Source organism: Oncorhynchus mykiss, chromosome 25, assembly GCF_013265735.2.
Source record: "Oncorhynchus mykiss isolate Arlee chromosome 25, USDA_OmykA_1.1, whole genome shotgun sequence".
Classification (NCBI taxonomy): domain Eukaryota; kingdom Metazoa; phylum Chordata; class Actinopteri; order Salmoniformes; family Salmonidae; genus Oncorhynchus; species Oncorhynchus mykiss.
Window position 1 is genome coordinate 30,006,281 of NC_048589.1, and position 22,646 is coordinate 30,028,926.

At 44.9% G+C, this 22,646-nt stretch overlaps 1 protein-coding gene across 2 annotated transcripts in view; it reads left to right on the top strand.

Moving 5' to 3' along the window:
- The first annotated feature begins 1,080 nt into the window (after positions 1–1,080).
- LOC110505773 (rho GTPase-activating protein 5) overlaps positions 1,081–22,646 on the top strand; it is a 69,934-nt gene continuing 48,368 nt past the window's right edge. For both annotated transcript variants that reach the window (XM_021585205.2, XM_021585206.2), the window contains exons 1-3: positions 1,081–1,318; positions 3,007–6,911; positions 8,132–8,282. In XM_021585205.2, the coding sequence (XP_021440880.1) occupies positions 3,198–6,911; positions 8,132–8,282 (3,865 nt within the window). In that variant the 5' untranslated portion in view covers positions 1,081–1,318; positions 3,007–3,197. The remainder of the gene's footprint in view (positions 1,319–3,006; positions 6,912–8,131; positions 8,283–22,646) is intronic.

Genomic DNA, 22,646 nt, shown 5'->3' on the forward strand with positions numbered 1-22,646 from the left:
TGAAATTAACTGTACCTCCTGGATAAAACCAAATCAGGTTGAAATTAACTGTACCTCCTGGATAGAACCAAATCAGGTTGAAATTAACTGTACCTCCTGGATAGAACCAAATCAGGTTGAAATTAACTGTACCTCCTGGATAAAACCAAATCAGGTTGAAATGAACTGTACCTCCTGGATAGAACCAAATCAGGTTGAAATTAACTGTACCTCCTGGATAAAACCAAATCAGGTTGAAATTAACTGTACCTCCTGGATAGAACCAAATCAGGTTGGAATGTATTCTACAATGAATTTCCACTTCAATGACAAATTAATCATCAACAGAAGACACTAATGTGTATAGAACAGTGTAAAAAATGTGTAGAAGTGTAGACTATGGTTGAGTGAGAGACAAGCTGTAGGGATTCCCCCTTCCCTCTAAGTCAAGATAAAAGCAAGAGCTTAACAAACAAGGTTTTGCAAATGTGCCTAGAATCCACTAGCGGAGCATTGGAAGTAAAGGCCTTAGGGTGAGCAGCATATTGTGTAGTATTAAAAACCTGCAGTTGAATTTCTCCAGAGAGCTGTACACTATTTTGAATAAAAAACTAGGTTTGTCTGTCATATAAAACCCTCATGGAATATTATTGTAATTCACATGAATGTTACTGAAATTCTTCAGATGGCTTCTTTCAGATGTGCATATCCCTGTAATAAACTTGCTATAACCATGTACTAACTTGGTTTGGCTCCACACTACAAGTAACCACAAAGATCTGTCAGTAGCCTCCTGTATTTGCAAAACTAGATGGTCCAACCTTATGTACGATTGAACAATGTAGGTTATTACATTCTCTAAGTAGATGTTTATTCTGGTTGACAATGTGCCATCTCGTGGACATGATCCCTAATCACTGGTCTCTAATCACTATCACAAAAATAAGCCACCAAATGTTCAGGCATTAGCGAATACTATTTCCAGACATGATTAATTCACACAATTACATAGCAACCATGCACGAGCGTCGCGCCCCTGCTTTGAGCCCTAATGGAAAAGTTACTGGAGAGAGAGAGAGTGGGTGAGAGCAGGATGTATCAGTCGCCATTACTGACTGGGATGAGAGAGAGGAGGGAGCAGGTCTCCGATTACACACATACCACCAATTAAACAAAATATATAAAAACAAACACATTTGGAATAGAAAGAGGATACACGGAACGTTCCCCGTGAATTGCAGTGCACGAGCCGTTGAAAAATGGAATTTGCTGGAGTAAAATAATACACTTGGAATGCTACCTTTTTTCGTGGTCTCGGAGCTGGGAGCGACCATGTTAGGTAGGGGAATGTATTTGGAATGTACTGAATCGAATTTCTTCATTAGCTACACCCTGGATAAAATTGTCTGTGTCAAATAAATTTAAAAAAAAATCAATTAAGGATCAAGGGACGTAACGAAATATTCCGGCAAGGTCATTCGTTTGTATTTTGCGCTGAGTGAAATGTATTATTGTTCGACCTGCTACCACTATTTTGCTATCTAACTAGGCAGTGTTAGCTACAGCTAGCTAGTGGGCTAAGCTCAGCCAGAGACTGCTCTGGAAGCAAGCGATTTTAGCTTAGGCCCTTGAGTTGGCTATACAAGTCATTCTTCCAACCAAATGCCATTGATGATGGGGTTATCATTGTCATAGTTTCTGATTACAATGGCATAGCCAGACATAACCTTTTCTTGCATGGGTTATTATAATTGTTACCATGTGCAGATAAAGCAAACCACGTTTGCTAGCAACCTAATTGGAAGTGTGACAGTTTCACTTGCTGGACGTTTCTTGCTTGATAGTTCGCACGCAGTTAATGTTAGCTAGCTAGGACAGGTACATTAGCTAGCTAACTAATGAACCTCGGATTGTTGCAAGATGATAATTGTTACTGACAAGTTGTCCAGAGCAGCGTCGTGCTTTTGAATAACCTCTACATCTCGTGGTAGAGGATTGCTTTTGAGTTTTGATTGATGTGCCTCCCTGGCAATGACATTCTTGGTTGAATACCATTATCATTAATTAATGACTGGGGTTTAGAAGGGCGCACCGTTCAGAACGTAGCAGATCAGAAAGAAATGTAACCACAGCCAGGCACTACAATGGTTTGCTAGTGATAGGCTACCTTCTCACCTGGGCAATACTAGTCACACATCTCGATAATAACAAAAAATGCAGTAGATATGCAATAACTAAATTCCTGTTTAATACTAGAAGCGCGGGACCGGTGTAACTACAGTATTATAAATCGGCCGTCAAAACTGGACTGTTTGCTTTGTAAGATGTCATGATGGGGTGTGTTGCATGATTCTTAGGTGACGAACATGCGAAGTGCAACAAATAATAGCCAGTATTGTTGTCAAAAGGTTCAATGATGACAGGTGCAATAGTTCTCTAGTAACATCTGCAACAATAGTATTGCTGGAGTAAACTGAAATATAATCCATATTGAATGATGATGAATAGTAGGTTTCTGGGATTTGATAAATAACTAAATTATGATCTTGTCTACTTACGCCTTTTTCATTATTTCTAGGTCACTGCCTCCAAGTCTGAAGTTGCATAACATTTTTTATCTTCTGCACAAATTGGATAAAATTATTATTTTTTAATGGAATGGCCAATATCTGTGGGGGAAAATTACTAATGAAAAGAGTCACTGACACTGAACAAGGAACTTATTTGTTACACTCCTGCAGACAGTACAGGATTTATCAACATTTTTATTTGCAGTTTATCAATTTTTTTTTGCAGGTTAACCTCTGTTGTAGGTTATTGCCTCATATGACTGACAGTCTCTAGAGCGGAAATAGCCTACTGTAACTGTTCAGATTGTATCATTAGTCCTGTGGCCTGTTTGCAAAAGTTGTTCACTATAAAGGGAAGACGGTGCCATTTGGTACGTAGACCATATTAGGCCTATATGATCTGTTTTTTTGTGTTCCTATGTGTGTGTAGTTCAATTATACACTCTTTCTTTTTCAGGGAGGTCATAATAATGGAGAACCAGCTGCCCTATCCCAGCTCGAGGATCTAGGAGGATAGAGCGATTCACCACTAAAGGGAGAAAGCCATGAACGTGCACCAGCACCCTATCTAACCAATTGGAGTGGAATGATAGCTGTGCTGTTAGAAGCCTTTCTTGAAATTGACAAAGCAATGACAGGGGGAATATAATGGCCAAGAACAAGGAGGCACGCCCCCCAACATATGCTGTTAGTGTTGTCGGCCTCTCAGGGACAGAGAAGGAGAAGGGCAATTGTGGCGTGGGCAAGTCCTGCCTATGCAACAGATATGTGTGTTCCAATGCTGACGGCTACTACACTGAGCACACTTCTGTGTTGAGCACAATTGACTTTGGAGGTCGTGTGGTGAACAATGATCACTTCCTCTACTGGGGTGAAGTGCCACACCGAAGCGATGACGGGCTCGAGTGTAAAATTCAAATCATTGAACAAACAGAGTTCATTGATGATCAGACTTTCTTGCCACATCGCAGCACAAACCTGCAGCCCTATAGTAAACGGGCTGCAGCCTTCAAGCTACAGTCTGCTGAGAAGCTGATGTACATTTGCACCGACCAGCTTGGCCTGGAACAGGATTTTGATCAGAAGCAGATGGCCGATGGGAAACTGAACATTGACGGTTTTTTATTGTGTATAGACGTGAGCAAAGGCTGCAATAGGAAATTTGAGGATCAGATGAAATTTGTCAACAGCCTTTATTCTCAAATGGTCAAATCGAAAAAGCCCATCGTCATTGCTGCAACTAAATGTGACGAGTGCATGGAGCAGTATCTAAGGGACCTTCAGGTGTTCGCTGCAAGCAAAAAGAACCTCCTGGTGGTAGAAACGTCAGCTCGATCGAGAATCAATGTAGACCTCTGTTTTAACGCGTTGACCCAGCAGATGGACAAAACACGAGGCAAACCTAAAATCATTCCTTATTTGGAGGCCTATAAAGTTCAGCGACAATTAGTAGCCACAGTGTCTGACAAGTTTGAAAAAAGGATTGTACAAACCGTCAGAGATTATCACACAAGTTGGAAAACAGTGAGTAACATGTTGAAAAACCACCCCGACTATGAGGAATACATCAACTTGGAAGGCACCCGAAAAGCTAGAAACACCCTCAACAAGCACATCGAACAGCTGAAGCAGGAACATATCAGGAAAAGGAGGGAAGAATACCTCTCGAGCCTGCCAAAAATTCTCAATAACTTGCTCAACAACTTGGAAGAACTCGAGAACCTGAGCTGGTCGGAGGCTCAAGGTATCTTGAAGAGCAGGGCTGAGTTTCATTTCTGGTTTGTGGTGCTGGAGCACACTCCGTGGGATGAGACGGACCAAATTGACAAAGTCAACGACAGAAGAGTGCCCTTTGATCTCCTTAAAACGTTGGAAGGGGAGAAGATTTTTCAGAACCATGTCCAGCATCTGTTCTCAGAGAAAATGCGGTTAGAAATGAAGAATAGATTCAAGAAGACATTGGATAGAGTCCATTTCATCAGCCCTGGACAACCCTGGGAAGAGGTCATGTGTTTTGTCATGGAGGACGAGGCCTACAAGTATATCAGTGAATCTGATCACAGAGATGTTTACAGCCAGCATCAGCAGGAAATAGTTGAAAGGGCCAAAGAGGAATTTCAGGAAATGCTTTTTGAACACGCAGAGCTGTTTTATGACCTTGATTTAAATGCCACCCCAAGCTGTGACAAAATGAGCGAGATCCACACTGTGCTCAACGAGGAGCCCAGATACAGAGCTCTGCAGAAACTGGCCCCTGACAGGGAGTCACTTCTTCTCAAGCACATCGGGTTCGTCTACCACCCCACGAAGGAGACGTGTCTGAGCGGACAGAGCTGCGTTGACATGAATGTCGAGCAGGTACTGGCTAACAGGCTAGTTCAGCTGGACCATGGTCGCTCTAATCTCTACTATAACAGTGCCAACATTGATAAAGTCAATTTGTGTCTCTTGGGAAGGGAGGGTCTCGCACAAGAACTTGCAAATGAAATCCGAGCCCAGTCCACAGACGACGAGTACACCCTGGATGGGAAAATCTATGAACTGGAGCTTCTGCCTGTTGATGTCAACTCAACCTTGCTCTTTAGTCATACGTGGGCGTCGACCTTCAAACCTCACGGAATCTTCTGTGTCTTCAGCTCCATAGAGTCGCTAAATTGTATTGGTGACTGCGTAGGGAGAATCAGGGCAGAGATTGCACAGAACAGGAGGGAGAGATACGCTCCGCCATTGCCATTCATTCTAATCCTAGCAAACCAGAGAGACAGCGTTTGCAAAAATATGCCTATATTAAGGCATCAGGGCCAACAGCTTGCAAATAAGCTACAGTGCACCTTTGTAGATATACCTTCTGCTACCTTTCCACGGAAGTTTAACGAGTTCCAAATTAAACAGGCTCTCAGAGGAGTATTAGAAGGACTAAAGCACAACTTTGATGTGATGAGCCCTCTGCCGTCCATCAAAGACATGTCAGAGACCGACTTGAGGATTGTTATGTGTGCCATGTGTGGGGATCCATTTAGCGTAGACCTCATCCTCTCACCTTTCCTGGATTCACATTCCTGCAGCGCAGGGCAACCTGGCCAAAGTAACACTCTGATCCTCAACAAAATCATTGGCGACAGTCGCAGAAGAATACAGGTTACTGTCCTCTCCTACCACTCCTCCATCGGAATCAGGAAGGACGAGCTCGTCCATGGATACATCCTGGTCTACTCAGCAAAACGCAAGTCCTCCATGGCAATGCTCAGAGCTTTCCTGGCGGAGGTCCAAGATGTCATCCCTGTTCAAATGGTGGCCGTCACAGACAGTCAAGCAGACTTCTTTGAGAATGACCCAATCAAAGACCTCATGACTGAAGGAGAGCACATCGCTACAGAGATAACCGCCAAATTCACAGCTCTCTACTCTCTGTCTCAGTACCATCGTCAGACGGAAGTCTTCACGCCGTTCTTCAACGAGGTGCTAGAGAAGAAGAGCAGCATCGAGAGCGCCTTCATGTTTGACAGCTCTCGAGACTGCACGGGTGCGAGTGAAGATGTCTTCCCCCAGTCTCCCCACAGCCATTCCCCTGCTTACAGTTACTACCCTGACTCAGAGGACGACACCGAGGCTCCTCCGCCTTACAGCCCCATCGGGGACGACGTGCAGCTTCTTCCAACGCTTAGCGAACGTGGAAAGTGCAGGATCGATCTGGAGGGGAACGAGTACCCTGTCCATAGCACACCTATCGGTGACCAAGAGCGCAACCACAGAGTGCCTCCCCCGGTTAGACCCAAACCTATACTATCCAAGCCCAACGTCAAGAAGTTGGACCCCAATCTCCTGAAGACCATTGAGGCTGGGATGAGGAGCAACAGACGACAACGCAGCCCCATGGCCCAAGGTGAAGACATCGAGGCGTCCGACAATTACGCAGACCCTGTAGACACTCTCCTGAAATCAAAGGGCTTTACCGACAACATCTACGCTGTCCCGGAGGACACCCACAGCAGGACCCTCAAAATGCTCAACTCGTTTGAGGGGCTTCACGTCTCACACGGGGACGAGGAGAACGGCTTCGACCACAAGGCGCAGGCCAGCAGGAGGCCCACCAAGTATAAGCACCGCTCCAAAATACTCTTCAGCAAAACCAAGATGTACCACAGACGTGTCCACTCCGACGTCAGCGATGATGAGTCTGGGCCGGCCATGCAGAAGAAGAAGAAGGGCAGGGCCCATCGGGGCAGTGAGGAAGACCCCCTGCTGTCCCCTGCGGACCCCTGGAAGGGAGGGATAGACAACCCTGCCATCACCTCCGATCCAGAGCAGGATGACATGAAGAAGAAAAAGAAGAAAACGCCAAAGACAAAGGAACCTAAAAAGGTAGGCATTCTGATTCATGATTACTATAACACAGATTCAGAATGGTCTGCTCTCATGATTACTATAACACAGATTCAGAATGGTCTGCTCTCATGATTACTATAACACAGATTCAGAATGGTCTGCTCTCATGATTACTATAACACAGATTCAGAATGGTCTGCTCTCATGATTACTATAACACAGATTCAGAATGGTCTGCTCTCATGATTACTATAACACAGATTCAGAATGGTCTGCTCTCATGATTACTATAACACAGATTCAGAATGGTCTGCTCTCATGATTACTATAACACAGATTCAGAATGGTCTGCTCTCATGATTACTATAACACAGATTCAGAATGGTCTGCTCTCATGCATTGAAGAAAATCAATGTTTGAACTATCACACAGAGAGTAAATGTGAATTGTACTTTTTGTTGAATGTTGCAACATTACTTTCTCCTGGCCAAGCATGCACTCCCATTCCTTAGCAATTAACATGGGATATAACACAAGCAATGACAACACAATCACGGTTAAATATGACCGCCATAGTTGAGGAGTGAGAGGAGAATTGGGTATCCCACTGTATTGTAGTCTGTTAAAGGCATTTGGAGGCAGGCAGGGTTTCCAGTGTGTGGAGGAAGTGCTCTGAGGCATGAACCAGTGGACAGCTTTTATGGTCCAAATGGCACCCTATTCCCTATATAGTGCACTACATTTGACCAAAGCCCTATGGTCTCTGGTCAAAAGTAGTACACTATATAGGGAATAGGGTGACATTTGGGACATAAAAGCTGTCCACTTCACATGTTCACTACAGTACTGGACAGTAGGTCCACAGTCACAATGACGTTTCAAGGAGTTTGCTTCATTCTTCATTTTGTAAAATGATTTTGTCTGCACATAACAGGACAATCATACACAAATGTTTTGGTTGAAAGCCAAACTTCATATATTAGCATCGTGAATCGTTTTCTCTACAGTAGCACCACTGCCATTAAGTATACTCTTGTTGTTTGAACATTTTGCTGTCTTTGATAATCAGGCAACAGAACATTAACAAAAAACTAAATGTTAGTTCTTGGAAGGTGTTTTACACTTTTCTTTTTCAATTAGAGCTTAAGTCTTGTGGGGAATGACAACTCTTTTGAAGAATTGAAATTGAAAGGATGAACTTTATTTCTGTAGTTTGTTTTGAAAACGATGCTATTATGTTTTCCTTCAATTCACAGCCAAAATCCAAGCCCACAAAGCCTTTGTACCCTCCCACACGGAGGAATTGGGAGAGCCACTACTTTGGTGTTCCCCTACAGAATCTGGTCACCCCGGACCGGCCAATCCCCTTGTTCATTGAGAAGTGTGTGGACTACATTGAACGCACTGGTAGGTTATTTTATATCAGTTCTCCCTCATCCCTGATTTGAGTTGTTGTTACTATTTGACTGTGTGCGTGTGTGTGTGTGTGTGTGTGTGTGTGTGTGAAAACATAGGCTACCCCAAATATGTATGCTATTTGGTCGGAATTCACTTGAGCCTTTTGTGGCTGCTGCTAACAAAATGTGTCATTCAGTCATGCTGCCTTTTCACTATCAGCTGACAGTTCTTGGGATTTCAGTTGTGTGATAATATGATAACCCCTCTGCTCCAACTGACTGGCATGACCTTTATGACAGAACGTCATTGTGGTTGAGTTTACTGTTATTGCATTACAAACCACGGATTTCCAGAAAGAAGAGAGGATTCATTTATTACAGGTATAGTATGATTCCTTCTTAGATTCCCCGCCTGTTTGTATCGACTTAACCTGCTTAACATGTGCTTAAGCTCTTACTTAGCGCACTTGATCTTTTTAATTGTTGGATCTCATGTAATGTTAGGGGTTAATCTAGTGATTCATTCGGCCCATGGGTTTTAAACAAGCTTATTCACTGACATGCCAAGCTACATTTGTTCACAATCCTTTAGTTGTCAAACGTAGCATTGTAGCAATATTGTTTCCCCTTGCAGTGAATCAAAGGGTTTGAATCGCCTTAGTTTCTGCAAAGTGCATCAGTCGCCAGATGTAAGCCATGACTGGGGAGAGAAGACTCCTCTAACTGCTTACACATTCAATTGAGGATTTCATTAACTGCTTCCTTTTCCCCCACTAATAAATGGTGTTTAATGGGGGCAGAAGAGGGGAGGGCGATGACTGGGCAGGGTGAATGATTAACTGGAATTTGATGTTGATGCATTTGGAAATCTCATTGGCCATTATTCTCTCACTTAGCCTAATGCTAATGCCGACCAATATTTTGAATGCAGCAGCAGAAATCTCCCTCTAGGTTATTCGTAATGATATCTGATTTGTAAATATGCAGTTTACCTTAGTGTCTGGAACTGGAAATTATATCATCTCTGACTGCAGTGAACCCTCAATGCAGCATTCATTTTTTATGAATTTTCTAAATTTAAAATGTTTATTTTTGGGGAGTTGAACATAAATATGTGTTAAACCAACAAGCTCAGTAAAAAAAGTGGATTATTTTTGTTTGCTATGAAGTCAATGGAATAGAGTAAGTTCATTCCAGTAGTAGTCATTGGAAACTTCCTGCTTGCTAGGCTATTGGTATCAGGGGCATCTTTCATTGCACTGTGTGCCCCATGCATATCATGTGTATATGACGAAAAAACTCACTTGAAACCTGAACATGACCGCCGTGTTCACGGGAAACATTGACTGGTATTGACTCAATACCCAGTAAGTGAGAAGCCTGAGGTCCCAGACAAGCCAACATTGTGGTGAATATCAAAGAGGTGAATTTCACACGGATCTGAGTAGCCTAGTTTGTGGCAGGTTTACATGCCTTTGAAGCAGTGGGCTGTGTGGCAATGAAACAAGCCCAGCACTCTGCTGTGTGGCAATGAAACAAGCCCAGCACTCTGCTGTGTAGCAATGAAACAAGCCCAGCACTCTGCTGTGTGGCAATGAGACAAGCCCAGCACTCTGCTGTGTGGCAATGAGACAAGCCCAGCACACTGCTGTGTGGCAATGAGACAAGCCCAGCACTCTGCTGTGTGGCAATGAGACAAGCCCAGCACACTGCTGTGTGGCAATGAGACAAGCCCATCACTCTGCTGTGTGGCAATGAGACAAGCCCAGCACACTGCTGTGTGGCAATGAGCCAAGCCCAGCACACTGCTGTGTGGTTGGATGAAACAGTTCCTGTTTGTGGTGCCTGTGGATGTTTGGAGATGGAAGTAGGGCACATTCTGGTGGTGCAGAAATGGTACCAGACTGGATCCTGTGGTTATGTTTGATGGTGGGAGCCTATTTCTGTACTCAACGATTGGCCGCTGGTGTTCTGTGGTGGCGATGGTTATAGACTGGTGTGTGTTCTGTGTTGGCGATGGCTATAGACTGGTGTGTGTTCTGTGGTGGAGATGGCTATAGACTGGTGTGTGTTCTGTGTTGGCGATGGATATAGACTGGTGTGTGTTCTGTGGTGGAGATGGCTATAGACTGGTGTGTGTTCTGTGGTGGAGATGGCTATAGACTGGTGTGTGTTCTGTGTTGGCGATGGCTATAGACTGGTGTGTGTTCTGTGGTGGCGATGGTTATAGACTGGTGTGTGTTCTGTGGTGGCGATGGTTATAGACTGGTGTGTGTTCTGTGGTGGCGATGGTAATAGACTGGTGTGTGTTCTGTGGTGGCGATGGCTATAGACTGGTGTGTGTTCTGTGTTGGCGATGGCTATAGACTGGTGTGTGTTCTGTGGTGGAGATGGTTATAGACTGGTGTGTGTTCTGTGTTGGCGATGGCTATAGACTGGTGTGTGTTCTGTGGTGGAGATGGCTATAGACTGGTGTGTGTTCTGTGTTGGCGATGGCTATAGACTGGTGTGTGTTCTGTGGTGGCGATGGTTATAGACTGGTATGTGTTCTGTGGTGGCGATGGTTATAGACTGGTGTGTGTTCTGTGGTGGCAATGGTAATAGACTGGTGTGTGTTCTGTGGTGGCGATGGCTATAGACTGGTGTGTGTTCTGTGTTGGCGATGGCTATAGACTGGTGTGTGTTCTGTGGTGGAGATGGTTATAGACTGGTGTGTGTTCTGTGTTGGCGATGGCTATAGACTGGTGTGTGTTCTGTGGTGGCGATGGTTAGAGACTGGTGCATGTGTGTGTGTGACTGTATGTGTGTTTCTCTCTTTTGACCATGTTGTGTGTGTGTGTATTTTTTCTTTGACCATGTGTGTACATGTGCGTGTGTGTTGAACCACAGAGTAGTTAATGGCTGATGCACACTGACAGTGATGAAGTGTTTGAGTCATTTGCTTCGGGAGCCAGTTGTATCTGCCTGGGAGAGATTGCTAGCCTCACCGTGTGTAGTTGCAAGCCAGGCCAGGGCTCCATGTTGCCCTTTGTGCACGCAGGGCTATGCCAACAACCATCTTGCGTCACCGTCAGACTTCAGAAATCATTGCCATGTTATCATCATCATTATACCAGTGTTTCCCACAGCACATGGAGTACCCAGCCTAATAGAAAAAGTAGCCAGCCAGTTAAGATTGTTTTGCCGAACAAGCTCTATTTTGGTGTTCTCTGTTACATTCTATTGCTTTGATTCCATCTGAAATACACAGATTGGAAAACATTGTTGTGGTATTGTGTTTACAATTTAAATGACTGAAAATGTATGAATTCAGTGTATTGTTTTTTAAATTTTTAGATAATCTTGAACTAGGCCTATATGATCAGGACTATTTTCTAAGTAAGAGAACATTAAACCTTTTAATCATTTAACCCATCTTCTCTTGAGATTCATGTATTTTACAACAAGATATGACTTCCCACAATTATATTTGTTCTTCGAATGATGTATTTTATTTAAACGGAACAATTTAAATTGCCTAAATGATCTTGAATAAAAAATAAAAGGTTACATTGTGTGTGTGTGCCACAAAACAATATGTGTGATGGCCACTTTTTCAAATGAAAAAATTGGTCTCTAAAATAAAAGGAACGGGTGCTCAAATAAGTTCCATACATGTTAAGAGAAGATAGAACGACATGAGTTAAATTAGTGAATAGATTTCAACAAGTGTTTGCAACTCTCTTTGTGAATTGCAGTATATCATTTATTCCAAAAAGTACTTGTTTAACAACTGACCCACAGGTTTCTTCTTAAAGAATCTTCTAAGAGTCTGCTGACTTCCACAGGCTTCAAGCTTTCTTTTAAGAGGCATTTTCTCAGCTATCTATGATACAGGTATGATTGAAGAATGAAGCAGGTGTTAATCATGAGCCTTGCTACACAGAAAGCAGCTGTTGACTTCTGCATTGTCAACACGTTGATTAAATCAGTACACCTACTTTATATCAATATTTTAGAAAATACCATAGAAGTAACATTAGCTTTTAAAACAATTCAATCAGTTTTTTTGTATCGTAATTTGGACCAGTGAGGCGCTCTAAACTAGCCTACATTTTGTCCCTTGCAGTGAGTAGGATTCACCATCTTCATTGAATGTTTTCATAATTTATCTGCATGTCTGCCTGACATGACTCAGACAGGGCCTGGATTTTGCTCTGGGGGCCTTAGTTTCAACTGGACTGGAGTTTCTGTGCTAATAAAATAGTTCTTATAGGTATTAGGCTATCATCGGATCACTGAACATAACATACACAGTGCTGCAGAGTGCAGGAAGAGGGCAGCTGGCTTCATCAAGATTCTGAGGAATGCTGAGCAATCACATTCAATTAACAGACACCCGTTTCTTCCCATTTTCTCTCTCCATGTCTCTCTCTCGCTCTCTCTTGCACTTTCTCGCTCTCCTGCCGCTATGGACGTTCTCATCTCCACATCACAAAATGGAGGATAGGAAAAGATAATTAAATAATGACTGACTGCACATATGTGCATAAGAAGCATGTTCAGACTGACACGCAGACTAGTACTTAGGCTTGGGTCACATAGAGAGAGAGCAGAATAGAAAGAGGATTGGGAGGCCCTGGTGCACAACTGAGCAAGAAGACAAGTACATTAGAGTGTCTAGTTTGAGAAACAGATGCCTCACAAGTCCTCAACTGGCAGCTTCATTAAATAGTACTCACAAATCAACGTCTCAACGTCAACAGTGAAGAGGCAAAGAAAAAGCAATATCTCAGACTGGCCAATAGAAAGAAAAGATTAAGATGGGCGCCTCTTCGCTGTTGACGTTGAGACTGATGTTTTGCAGGTACTATTTAATGAAGGACTTGTGAGGGTTCCCATAATTGCTGATGCTCCAGATACTCAACTAGTCTAAAGAAGGCCAGTTTTATTGCTTCTTTAATTAGCACAACAGTTTTCAGCTGTGCTAACAGAATTGCTAAAGGTTTTTCTAATGATCAATTAGCCTTTTAAAATGATAAACTTTGATTAGCTAACACAACGTGCCATTGGAACACAGGAGTGATGGTTGCTGATAATGGGCCTCTGTACGCCGATGAAGATATTCCATTTAAAAAATCAGTCTTTTCCAGCTACAATAATCATTTACAACATTAACAATGTCTACACTGTATTTCTGATTCATTTTATGTTATTTTAATGGACAAAAAATGAGCTTTTCTTTCAAAAACAAGGACATTTCAAAGTGAACCCAAACCTTTGGAAAGGTAGTGTATATATGTGATGGGATGTATAGAAATTATAGACATAATGGACACTACGTGGATAGAATATTTAGTATATCTGTAGAATACATAGGATAGAATAGTGTATATACACAGCAATAGTTGAATAGGATGGCATTGACTAGAATACAGTATATACATATGAAATTATTAAAACAGCATGTAAACATTATTAAAGTGACCAGTGTTCCATTATTAAGGTGACCAGTGATTCCACCTTAGAGGCAGTAGCAGGGTTGAGTAACCGGGCGGTAGCCAGCTAGTGATGGCTATTTAACAGTCTGAAGCCTTGAGATAGAATATGTTTTTTAGTCTCTCGTCCCCAGCGTTGATGCACCTGTACTGGCCTCGCCTTCCGGAAGATAGCGGGGTGAACAGGCCGTGGCTCAGGTGGTTGATGTGTCCTTCCTGTGACATCAGGTGCTGTAGGTGTCCTGGAGGGGAGGTAGTTTGCACCCGGTGATGCTTTGGGCAGACCGCACCACCCTCTGGAGAGCCCTGCGTTTGTGGGTGGTGCAGTTGCCTTATCAGGCGGTGACACATTCCAACAGAATGCTCTCAATGGTGTATCTGTAAGAGTTTGTGAGGGTCTGAGGGGGCATAGCTGAATTTCTTCAGCCTCCTGAGGTTGAAGAGGCACTGTTGCGCCTTCTTCACCACACTATCTGTGTGGGTGGACTATTTCAGATTATCAGTGATGTGTACGCTAAGGAACTTGAAGCTTTTCACTTTCTCCACTGTGGCCCCGTCGATGTGGATGGAGCGTGCTCCCTCGGTGGTCCACTGAAGTCCATGATCAGCTCCTTCGTTTTGTTGACGTTGAGTGAGAGGTTATATTCCTGGCACCACTCTGTCAGGTCCCTCACCACTTCCCTGTAGGCTCTCGTCATTGTTGGTAATCAGGCCTACTATTGTTATGTCGTCTGCAAACTTGATGATTGAGTTGGAGGCGTGCATGGCCACGCAGTCATGGGGGAACAGGGAGTACAGGAGGGGGCTGAGCACGCACCCCTGTATGCCCTCTGTGCTGAGGATCAGCGAAGTGGTGTTGTCACCACCTGGGGGCGGCCCGTCAGGATGTCCAGGACCCAGTTGCACAGGGCGGGGTTCAGACCCAGGGCCTCGAGCTTAATGAGTTTGGAGGGTAGTATGGTGTTGATGGCTGCGCTGTAGTCAATGACCAGCATTCTTACATAGGTTTTCCTCTTGTCCAGATGGGTTAGGGCTGTGTGCAGTGTAATGGCGATTGCATCATCTGTGGATCTATTTGGACGTATGCAAATTGAAGTGGGTCTAGGGTGTCAGGTAGGGTGGAGGTGATATGATCCTTAACTAGACTTACAAAACACTTCATGATGACATTTAGTTCAGTTACCTTAGCCTTCTTGGGTACAGGAACAATGGTGGAATATCTTGAAGCAAGTGGGGACAGCAGACTGGGATATGTCTGAAAAACACTCCAGCCAGCTGGTCTGCACATGCTCTGAGGACGCGGCTAGGGATTCCATCTGGGCTGGCAGCACTGCGAGGGTTAACATGCTTAAATATCTTACTTACGTTGGCCTCGGAGAATGAGAGCCCACAGTCCTGCCTCGGTGCACTGTGTTATATAACACAGGAGAGATTATTTCACAGAAAATAATGTTTGTTGAGTTTTGTCATAGTTTAAAGTGATGAAAAGTAGCTTACAGCCAGCCATGCTCTGTGCTCTCATGTCTCGTCACTGAGCAGCCCAAGCGGAGCCGTTGTTCACACACACAGAGCACATGCAGTCTGCAGGGAGTGGGTGACATAGTGAGGACCAGCGAATGGATTTACTAATGCGGTTATTTCAAATTTAGGTTTTCGGTCAGAAGCAATTGAAGTGGGTCTAGGTCTGAACATCGCGGGCATGGGCTCTACTAAACATAGAAGATCATTTTAACTACACGCTCACCGTCGGTTGTACAGAGCAAGAGGTGGAGTCAGCTAGAGTGTGCAGCTTTCTGAGAATCACTGGCATAGAAGGGCAGGTTCGAAGTGCAAAGTCTTGTATGGTGATTTAACGAGGCTATGCAACTTTATTTTACAGACGGGGTGTTTCGATAGCTATGATGCAACCGTACAGTAAATTATGATATTTGGAGACTACAAATACACATGAACATTTATTTGATGTAAAATTCCCCTTATTCCCCTTATTCCCCTAACCCACAACAGATGGAGGGGTCACAATACAGGACACCTGTCTTCTCTAAGTAACATTTGTGTACATAAAATGTAGGTTATACAGTAAGTAAAGGAGATGAGTGCATTGGTATTCCGTGAGCATAACGGATTTACTCCTACATTTGTCACACACAAGTAACTGAGACCAAATTATATTTGGAAATATTGACCTGGTTAGCACTTCTGTGTCAGCCTGCATGTTGAGGCCTCACCTCAGTATGTCCTGATCAGGGTCTCAGAACAGATCACTGGTATTGTAATGTTACTAATGGACACCAGGCAAGAGGCTGATCAGTAGGGTCTCAGAACAGATCACTGGTATTGTAATGTTACTAATGGACACCAGGCAAGAGGCTGATCAGTAGGGTCTCAGAACAGATCACTGGTCTTGTAATGTTACTATTGGACACCAGGCAAGAGGCTGATCAGTAGGGTCTCAGAACAGATCACTGGTATTGTAATGTTACTAATGGACACCAGGCAAGAGGCTAATCAGTAGGGTCTCAGAACAGATCACTGGTATTGTAATGTTACTAACGGACACCAGGCAAGATGCTGATCAGTAGGGTCTCAGAACAGATCACTGGTATTGTAATGTTACTAATGGACACCAGGCAAGAGGCTGATCAGTAGGGTCTCAGAACAGATCACTGGTATTGTAATGTTACTAATGGACACCAGGCAAGAGGCTGATCAGTAGGGTCTCAGAACAGATCACGGCTATTGTAATGGTACTATTGGACACCAGGCAAGAGGCTAATCAGTAGGGTCTCAGAACAGATCACTGGTATTGTAATGTTACTAACGGACACCAGGCAAGATGCTGATCAGTAGGGTCTCAGAACAGATCACTGGTATTGTAATGTTACTAATGGACACCAGGCAAAAGGCTGATCAGTAGGGTCTCAGAACAGATCACTGGTATTGTAATGTTACTAATGGACACCAGGCAAGAGGCTGATCAGTAGGGTCTCAGAACAGATCACTGGTATTGTAATGTTACTAATGGACACCAGGCAAGAGGCTGATCAGTAGGGTCTCAGAACAGATCACTGGTATTGTAATGTTACTAACGGACACCAGGCAAGATGCTGATCAGTAGGGTCTCAGAACAGATCACTGGTATTGTAATGTTACTAATGGACACCAGGCAAGATGCTGATCAGTAGGGTCTCAGAACAGATCACTGGTGCTTTAACGTTACTAACAGAGGCTAAGCAGAGAGAGGACTCAGAACAGCTCACGGATACATTTTTAGACTGTAGTAGTGTTTTAAATACTTGGATGGCTCACAACTTCCTCCAAATAAATCAAGACAAGGCCAAGGTACTTATTGTCGGAGCCAAAGCACAGAGAGAGAATCTGCCGCACATTTTAATTAACAGGCAATAAAGATAAAACACTCGTTAAAAAAACCTAGGTTTTATTTTAGATTCTGAACTAAATTTCGAATCCCACATTAGGAATGTGAACAAAATAGCTTTTTACCACCTGAGGAACATTGCCACGGTGCAGCCGTTTCTCTCTCATGCTGATATAGAGAGACACATCCATGCTTTTATTACAAGCAGGCTTGACTACTGTAATGCTCTCCTGTCTGGCCTACCCAAGAAAGCCATTGGTCAATTGCAAAACATACAGAATGCTGCAGCACGGGTACTGACCAAGACCAGATGGTGAGCACATATTACACCGGTTTTAAGGTCTCTGCACTGGCTGTCTTTGAGTTTTAGAATTAATTTTAAGAATCTTCTAAGAGGCCTGCAGAGGCCTTTAGTTATTATGCCCCCAGCCTCTGGAATAGCCTGCCAGAGAACCTGAGGGGGACCAAGAGGCATGGAGAGGCAGCCTTTAGTTATTATGCCCCCAGCCTCTGGCATAGCCTGCCAGAGAATCTGAGGGGGGCCCAAACTGTGGACATATATAAAAGAGATCTTAAAACATATATTTTTAGCTTTGCTTTTCCTTAGGGTGCTTTTAATCGTTCAGTTTTTATCATTCTTTTGCATTTTATTTTATGTTTGTTGAGTAGCAAATATTTCATGTTTTTTTCATGTGAAGCACTTTGCGTTGCATTCCATTTCTGGAATGTGCTGTATAAATAAAGCTTGATTTGATGCAGTTAAAATGACCATATGCCTTTTCAGGATTCAAAGTGACTTCATGCTGAGTGGAAAAGCATCAGTCAGCTCTTCACAATAGTGTATGCATGAGTGTGTGCACACTTAGCCCCTGGATCTGAAGATGGGGCTGCGGCTTCCTGTTTAGCATTCTCCTCAGCCTCAGGGATTACTCTGCTCCTCAATGGGTCAATGATTGTCAGGCCCCAGTCATGCTAGTCTCTGAGTTACTCACGCTAGCCGTCAATGTCAAACAATAGATTTCGCCCTCAAGGATACTCACTGTACTACAGTCAATATTGAATAGGAAATAGTCAAATGTTTTAAATATATATTCTAACTTATTCTTATCTAGGTTTATTATATTATATATTTTGTTAGACTTCTTCTGTCTCTCTCTCTCTCTCTCTCTCTCTCTCTCTCTCTCTCCCATAATGCCCTGCAGCACATTGCCGTTGAGCCTCGGTGGAATTAGATGTTCAGGTGATTTGTTACGGCCCATCCAGGCAAGAGTTTTCAGATAGGGCCCAGTAAGCCAGACCCAGGGGGAGAGGGAGGAGCTGGAGAGAGGGAGGAGCTGTAGAGTCATGTTTCCTGGTTAGTGGTGCGCCAGGCCCAGGGAGAGAGAGAATAGCTGGGGAGAGGGAGGAGCTGTAGAGTCATGTTTCCTGGTTAGTAGTGAGCCAGGCCCAGGAGGAGAGAGCTGGAGGGAGGAGCTCTAGAGTCATGTTTACTGGTTAGTGGTGAGCCAGACCCAGGAGGAGAGAGCTGGAGGGAGGAGCTGTAGTCATGTTTCCTGGTTAGTGGTGAGCCAGGCCCAGGAGGAGAGCGCTGGAGGGAGGAGCTGTAGAGTCATGTTTCCTGGTTAGTGGTGAGCCAGACCCAGGAGGAGAGAGCTGGAGGGAGGAGCTGTAGTCATGTTTCCTGGTTAGTGGTGAGCCAGGCCCAGGAGGAGAGGGAGGAGCAGTAGAGTCATGTTTCCTGGTTAGTGGTGAGCCAGGCCCAGGAGGAGAGAGAGGAGCTGTAGAGTCATGTTTCCTGGTTAGTGGTGAGCCAGGCCCAGGAGGAGAGCGCTGGAGGGAGGAGCTGTAGAGTCATGTTTCCTGGTTAGTGGTGAGCCAGGCCCAGGAGGAGAGGGAGGAGCTGTAGAGTCATGTTTCCTGGTTAGTGGTGAGCCAGGCCCAGGAGGAGAGAGAGGAGCTGTAGAGTCATGTTTCCTGGTTAGTGGTGAGCCAGGCCCAGGATGAGAGAGAGGAGGGAGGAGCTGTAGTAGGGCCATGATCAGATCTATTTGCCAAGCCTCCCTTCCATCCAGCTCCAGCATTAGCCTCTGGGGCTTGTTAAGCTTCATTGCAGGCTTTGTGCTCTGGTACTGAGGCTAGTCTCTGCTCTGTGTGGCTGGGATCTGCTCTGTTGGACTAGGCTCTGCTCTGTGGGGCTGGGCTCTGCTCTGTGGGGCTGGGCTCTGCTCTGTGGTTCTGGGCTCTGCTCTGTGGTTCTGGGCTCTGCTCTGTGGGGCTGGGCTCTGCTCTGTGTGGCTGGGATCTGCTCTGTGGAGCTGGGCTCTGCTCTGTGGTTCTGGGCTCTGCTCTGTGGTTCTGGGCTCTGCTCTGTGGGGCTGGGCTCTGCTCGGTGGTTCTGGGCTCTGCTCGGTGGTTCTGGGCTCTGCTCTGTGGGGCTGGGCTCTGCTCTGTGGGGCTGGGCTCTGCTCTGTGGGGCTGGGCTCTGCTCTGTGGTTCTGGGCTCTGCTCTGTGGTTCTGGGCTCTGCTCTGTGGTTCTGGGCTCTGCTCTGTGGGGCTGGGCTCTGCTCTGTGGGGCTGGGCTCTGCTCTGTGGGGCTGGGCTCTGCTCTGTGGGGCTGGGCTCTGCTCTGTGGATGCATGACATGTCAGGCCCTGTGCTCCAGATAATTGATTGTAGGGGCTTCTCTCTCTCTAAACTAATACTGGAACTGAGGATCTGACCCCTGCTTTGCTGCTGTTGTGTTATCTCTTCTCTTCCCCTGACGGATGTGACTCAAGCACCTTGCTACAGACCAGCTGCAGCCGGGGAAGTTTGTGATGATGCGGTAGGCAGGCTGCTTCATCAAGGTCTTGGCAGATAGGGCGAACGCTTAGCTGTCCATGTTGAACAAAACAATCTCCTGTTATTCCCTTTGGCAGTGTGTTCTGCTTTCTCCCCTCAGTGTGGGGCCAGGGGATGTCACAGAGGGAGCTTGAGTGAGTTGGATATGACAGAGCTGTCGACTCTACGCGAATCAGGTCCCGTTCTTCTCTAGCTGTGGCTGCAAGCAGGCTGGGCTGGCTGGTGATAAGCACTCCTCCACCTCCTCTAGCCTGGTGCCGGCCCTAGGAGGCCCCGGTGTATAACAGCAGGCATGGGTCTTGTTCAGTAGAACACGCAACGCAAAACAAAAATCAATATTCTTATTGGACAAGATCAAGTGGTGCCTCCTTGTTTCACACCTATTCAAAACATTTTCTCCCTACGGAACACAACCCTGTTCAGAGCTGCCTGCCAGAGCCACCGTCCCTCCCTAGTGATTCCCCACCACAGGCACCGGGGGGGGTGCCTCTTCTGCTGCCCGTGACGTCAGCCTCACAATGGCAGAACAACACAACACTGCCTGAACAGAATACTCCCTGCCAGCAGGCGCTAAACACTGGCTTGTGTCCCAAATGGCACCATATCCCCTACATAGTGTACTAATTATAACCAGAGCCCTGGTCGAAAGTGGTGCACTACATATGGAATAGGGTGCCATTTGGGACGCAGTAATTGTACTGTGGCTCCATCAGTCATCAGCCAGCCCTACCCACCCATAGCACAGAGTTCACTAGAGTTCCTGTTCTCTGTTCTTCAACAACTGTTGGTATGTCAGCCAGGGCTAAATAACCCTGAGCGATGTACTAACCCACGCTCACACACACACTGTTACACTATAGAACATGTATTCTTGTTTGTAACAGTTTTCATGGCTCTATGCTTGAAGTTGAGGGGCCCTGGCATCGTGGCTTGACTTGTAGTCCTCCACAGATCACACAGTTAGCCAGCATAGCTACTTCACCCCAGGTAGGAATGCTTCTCAGGGATGCTGGAGTGAAGTGTTTGAATGTGCGGATCATTGTGTTATACGCCTCTCTAACACTCCTAGCGTGATTAGCGTTAGACGTGTGTGTGTGTGTGTGTGTGTGTGTGTGTGTGTGTGTGTGTGTGTGTGTGTGAATGAGAGAGTACATTTGGCACTTTCCAGACAAATCCACCAAACTACTCAAATCAAATCACAGTTTAACATAAGTATTTCAAAGTGAAATACTTACTTACAGGCTCATACTTTTCTAACCTGCCAGCAAAAAAGACAAGTACTGAGAAAGTTTAAGAAAGCAAAATAATATGGCCTAGCTGTTGATCAGAAAGTCATTCTGTCAATGTGACGTCAACGTCAATATCTATGGCTAATGTCATCAAAACACGAAGAGGTATATTCCCCAGTAGATTATCAGCACGGCTTTATCATACACTGTGTTCCTATTAGGTCAACTTTAATACACTGTTTAGAGGAATTCAGATTTGTCTTATTACAAGCCTTTTTGTTGCTAGCATAGGCACACACACACACACACACACACACACAATGCAAATTATTATGCAATTGCTACAGTTTGAGAAGTAAAGGGTCTATTTTTAAAATGTGCCCCATCTGTTCATGATAAATTTGAGATGAGTTGAATCATATGATGCGATGGTGGTTGTGTCAGTTTGGCTCAGAGAGGGACAGATGTCCACCACTACCGTCTGTGACAGGAGGAGGAGGAGCTGTCTGACTGCATGCATCTTAAATCGAACCCTATTCCCTACAAAGTGCTCTCACTACTTTTGACCAGAGCCCATAGGGTTTTGACCATAATGAAAAGTAGTGCACTGTATAGGGAATAGGGTCTGACTGACCGTAGTCTCACTTGAGGATTGGTCCCAGGCTAACACCTCAGACAAGCTCCAGTGATCACAACAACACACAACAACAAGCCACCGGAAAACTTAATGAACACTTATGTTAGGCTGTTGTAGAGATCATTTTGCCATCAATATCAGTCTGACAATTTGTGGTTATTATTGCTCTGTTAATACTAAGGGTCTTAGTTAATTGATAGACTATGCCTTGATACCAAATGGCACCCTATACCCTACATAGTGCACTACTTTTGACCAGAGCCCTATGACACAGCCTATACAGCAACTAGAATATGATTTTACACTGACGGCTGGCCTGGAGCTCAACAATTTGCTCAGTTCTTTACCCTGTTCACTGTACGTCAGTGGTGAATTTAGATAACATGGTCAGGTTACCAGACTTCTCATTATGGATTCCAATACCCATCTCTCTTCCTTCCTCTCATGATTAGCCAGTCTCTGCCCAGGTTTCCTGTATAGCTGAGTCAGTTCAGACAGCCCTCTATCATCCCTGACGGAGAGAGGGAGGGAGAGAGAGAGACAAGTAGAGGGAGAGAGATGAAGAGAGGATAGGGGGAGATATAGAAAGGGAGAGAGAAGAAGTAAATGATAATGACTGCCTCCTCTCTTCTAGTCAGAGCAGTAGCAGCATGAGGGACAGCACTGTGCTGCAGGCCCCAGATAAGAGTTGCTGCTTTCTTCCAGCCCGCTCTGCTGTATCTGTACACATTCCTGTGTGATAACACCTTACGTCCACAGACAGACAGACACTCAGACAGACAGCGCTCTGCTCTGGCACCTGGGCCTGAC